The 5,000-nt window shown below is 40.5% G+C and overlaps 1 protein-coding gene across 5 annotated transcripts in view; it reads left to right on the top strand.

Annotated features, from left to right (window-relative positions):
* akap9 (A kinase (PRKA) anchor protein 9) overlaps positions 1–5,000 on the top strand; it is a 205,683-nt gene that overhangs the window by 60,695 nt on the left and 139,988 nt on the right. For all 5 annotated transcript variants that reach the window (XM_079828322.1, XM_079828321.1, XM_079828323.1 and 2 more), the window contains one exon: positions 3,215–5,000. This exon is cut by the window's right edge and continues 533 nt beyond it. In XM_079828322.1, the coding sequence (XP_079684448.1) occupies positions 3,215–5,000 (1,786 nt within the window). The remainder of the gene's footprint in view (positions 1–3,214) is intronic.

The following is a 5,000-nucleotide window of genomic DNA, read 5'->3' as shown; positions in this document are numbered from 1 at the left end:
AAATGATTAATTTGAATCATTACTCAATAGTGAGTCTTTTGAACTGGTTCATATAAGTGAATTTTCTGAAAGATCCAATGTGTTCAACTGAATCATGTTGGTAGTGACTCAACAACACTGGTAACATTTTGTGAAAGGTAGTTGGCTAGTACACTACAAAGTATGACTTCTGGGAACACTAATAAGTGAGTCAAATGAATCGATTTTTAGTTTCTTTCTAAATGATCCAATTGGCTAAACTGAAACATTTTGTTAGTTAACCAACAACACTGGTAATAGTTTGCAAATCTACAGTATTTGGCTACTACACTACAAAGTATGACTTCTGGAAACAGTATTGAATAACTGAATCATGATGTTTGTGAATTAAAAACACTGTAGCTTAATAGCCAAAGACTTTTGTAAAAATAAATTACCAACAAAATGATTCAGTTCAGCAAATTGGATCATTCAGTAAAAAAAAAAAGAAAGATTCACAAATCTATTTGATTCACTAAGTTAAATAAAAAAATTACCAAAGTATGGAAAATTGGAAACTTTATTGAGTAATGAATCAAATTAATCATTTTTGAACTGATTCATTGAAATGAATTTTCTGGAAGATCCACTTTGTTGAACTGAATCATGATGTTTGTGAATTAAAAACACTGTAAAAGACTTTTGCAAAAAAATTATGGACTTTTGGGAACAATATTGAGTAATGAATCATTTGAAGTCTTTTGAACTGGTTCATATAAGTGAATTTTCTGAAAGATCCAATGTGTTCAACTGATTCATGTTGGTAGTGACTCAACACTGGTAACATTTTGTGAAAGGTAGTTGGCTAGTACACTACAAACTATGACTTCTGGGAACACTAATAAGTGAGTCAAATGAATCGCTGAATCACTTTTTTTAGTTTCTTTCTAAATTATCCAATTAGTTAAACTGAATCATTTTGTTAGTTAACCAACAACACAATAGTTAGCAAATCTACAGTATTTGGCTACTACACTACAAAGTATGACGTCGGGGAACATATCAAATGATTAATTTGAATCATTACTCAATAGTGAGTCTTTTGAACTGGTTCATATAAGTGAATTTTCTGAAAGATCCAATGTGTTCAACTGAATCATGTTGGTAGTGACTCAACAACACTGGTAACATTTTGTGAAAGGTAGTTGGCTAGTACACTACAAAGTATGACTTCTGGGAACACTAATAAGTGAGTCAAATGAATCGATTTTTAGTTTCTTTCTAAATTATCCAATTGGCTAAACTGAATCATTTTGTTAGTTAACCAACAACACTGGTAATAGTTTGCAAATCTACAGTATTTGGCTACTACACTACAAAGAATGACTTCGGGGAACATATCAAATTATTCATTTGAATAATTACTCAATAGTGAGTCTTTTGAACTGGTTCATTTAAGTGAATTTAGGTGGTTGGTAAGCAAAGGTAGTTGGCTAGTACACTACAAAGTATGACTTCTGGAACACTAATAAGTGAGTCAAATGAATCGCTGAATCACTTTTTTTAGTTTCTTTCTAAATTATCCAATTAGTTAAACTGAATCATTGTGTTAGTTAACCAACAACACTGGTAATAGTTTGCAAATCTCCAGTATTTGGCTACTACACTACAAAGTATGACTTCGGGGAACATATCAAATGATTAATTTGAATCATTACTCAATAGTGAGTCTTTTGAACTGGTTCATATAAGTGAATTTTCTGAAAGATCCAATGTGTTCAACTGAATCATGTTGGTAGTGACTCAACAACACTGGTAACATTTTGTGAAAGGTAGTTGGCTAGTACACTACAAAGTATGACTTCTGGGAACACTAATAAGTGAGTCAAATGAATCGATTTTTAGTTTCTTTCTAAATGATCCAATTGGCTAAACTGAAACATTTTGTTAGTTAACCAACAACACTGGTAATAGTTTGCAAATCTACAGTATTTGGCTACTACACTACAAAGTATGACTTCTGGAAACAGTATTGAATAACTGAATCATGATGTTTGTGAATTAAAAACACTGTAGCTTAATAGCCAAAGACTTTTGTAAAAATAAATTACCAACAAAATGATTCAGTTCAGCAAATTGGATCATTCAGTAAAAAAAAAAAGAAAGATTCACAAATCTATTTGATTCACTAAGTTAAATAAAAAAATTACCAAAGTATGGAAAATTGGAAACTTTATTGAGTAATGAATCAAATTAATCATTTTTGAACTGATTCATTGAAATGAATTTTCTGGAAGATCCAATTTGTTGAACTGAATCATGATGTTTGTGAATTAAAAACACTGTAAAAGACTTTTGCAAAAAAATTATGGACTTTTGGGAACAATATTGAGTAATGAATCATTTGAAGTCTTTTGAACTGGTTCATATAAGTGAATTTTCTGAAAGATCCAATGTGTTCAACTGATTCATGTTGGTAGTGACTCAACACTGGTAACATTTTGTGAAAGGTAGTTGGCTAGTACACTACAAACTATGACTTCTGGGAACACTAATAAGTGAGTCAAATGAATCGCTGAATCACTTTTTTTAGTTTCTTTCTAAATTATCCAATTAGCTAAACTGAATCATTTTGTTAGTTAACCACCAACACTGGTAATAGTTTGCAAATCTCCAGTATTTGGCTACTACACTACAAAGAATGACTTCGGGGAACATATCAAATGATTAATTTGAATCATTACTCAATAGTGAGTCTTTTGAACTGGTTCATTTAAGTGAATTTAGGTAGTTGGTAAGCAAAGGTAGTTGGCTAGTACACTACAAAGTATGACTTCTGGGAACACTAATAAGTGAGTCAAATGAATCGCTGAATCACTTTTTTTAGTTTCTTTCTAAATTATCCAATTAGTTAAACTGAATCATTTTGTTAGTTAACCAACAACACAATAGTTAGCAAATCTACAGTATTTGGCTACTACACTACAAAGAATGACTTCGGGGAACATATCAAATGATTAATTTGAATCATTACTCAATAGTGAGTCTTTTGAACTGGTTCATATAAGTGAATTTTCTGAAAGATCCAATGTGTTCAACTGAATCATGTTGGTAGTGACTCAACAACACTGGTAACATTTTGTGAAAGGTAGTTGGCTAGTACACTACAAAGTATGACTTCTGGGACACTAATAAGTGAGTCAAATGAATCGCTGAATCAGTTTCTTTCTAAATTGTCCAATTTCTGTGTCATCAGGTCCGCACACGAGCGGAAGAATCGTCTGCGGAGAGTTTGCGAGAAAAGGACCTGCTGAACACCGAACATCAGCAGCGCCTGATCTCAGAGCATCTGCAGTCGATAACACAGCTCCAGGATCAGCTGCTGACGTCCAAACAACAAGCAGAAGAAGCGAACAAACGTCTGGCCGCTAAAACTCAAGAGTTGGACATGTCCAAACAACAAGTAGAAGAAGTGAACAAACGTCTGGCCGCTAAAACTCAAGAGTTGGACATGTCCAAACAACAAGTAGAAGAAGTGAACAAACGTCTGGCCGCTAAAACTCAAGAGTTGGACATGTCCAAACAACAAGTAGAAGAAGCGAACAAACGTCTGGCCGCTAAAACTCAAGAGTTGGACATGTCCAAACAACAAGTAGAAGAAGCGAACAAACGTCTGGCCGCTAAAACTCAAGAGCTGGACGTCTGCGAGAAAGAACTGTCCATGTCCAGACAGAAAGAGCGCATGTCGTCCGGAGAGATTCTGCAGCTCATGAAGACCGTGGAGGATCTTCAGCAGCGCTGCCACCACGGCAGCCAATCAGAGGGCGAGACGCTGCAGAAGATGGAGGACGACTGGAGCCGCAGGATGGAGCAGCTGCGAGCCGAACTGGACGAGATGTACGGACAGCAGATCGTGCAGATGAAGCAGGAGCTCCGCCTTCAGCACGCCGCCGAGCTGGATCGCAGCCGCTCCGAAACGGAGAAGATCCTTCAGGAGCATCAGTCCGAGCTGGAGAGGTTCAAAGGTCAGCTCTTCCAGAGCACCGGAGGCGTCAACGTCCTGAACGTGAGGCTCATCGAGCTGCAGCAGAAGCTTCAGGAGACGCAGGTGCTGCGAGAGAAGGCGGAGCAGGAAGTACAGCAAGCCAAAGCGGAGCAGCTCGGTCTGGCAAAACAGGCCGAGCGTCTGCGCGACGAGCTGCGCTCCGCGAGGTCAGAGGTCGCTGAGATGAAGCATCTCCGTGATGGTGTTCGCGACCTGCAGGGGCGGCTCAAAGCGGCGGAGGAGGCCAACGGCGAGCTGGAGGCCGTCCACGAATCAGAGATCACCAACTATAAGATCAAGTTAGATATGCTAGAGCGGGAAAAAGACGCCGTGCTGGATCGCATGGCCCAATCGCAGGAGGCGGAGCTGGATCGTCTGCGAACGCAACTCCTGTTCAGCCACGAGGAGGAGCTTTCCCGACTGCGGGATGACCTCCAGAGGGAAGGTCAGCTCAATGTGCAGAACCTGCGGGACGAGATGGGCGTGAGACACCGCGAGGCCATCCTGAGCTACGAGGACCAGCTGAGGTCAGTGGAGAGCGAGAGGGCGGCACTGAAGCAGGAGATCACGGAGATGATGGGAAGCGGAGCCGAGGAGCTGAAGGAGGAGGTCAAACGCCTGACCTCGGAGAACCAGCAGGCCTCAGCGCGCCTCAAAGACCTCCAGGACGAGATGGAGAAGCAGAGGAACACCTTCTCCTTCGCTGAGAAGAACTTCGAGGTCAACTATCAGGAGCTGAAGGACGAGTACACATGCCTGGCCAGCGCCAAAACACAGCTGGAGGAGCGATTGAGCCGACAAACCGGCGTTCAGGAGGAGGTCGACGGGCAAGACAACCCCACTGAGCTGATGGAGAAGCTGGAGGCGGCGGAGAAGGAGAAGAAGCGGCTGGCGGAGCGGCTGGAGACGGCGGAGAATGAGAAGAAGAGCCTGATGGAGAAGCTGGAGGAGCGATTGAGCAGGCAAACAGGCGTTCAGGAGGAGGTCGACGGGCAAG

Source organism: Gobio gobio, assembly GCF_949357685.1.
Source record: "Gobio gobio genome assembly, chromosome: 11".
NCBI classification, from domain to species: Eukaryota; Metazoa; Chordata; class Actinopteri; order Cypriniformes; family Gobionidae; genus Gobio; species Gobio gobio.
The sequence above is the reverse complement of the archived record's forward strand: the minus strand, read 5'-3'. Positions and strand labels throughout refer to the sequence as shown.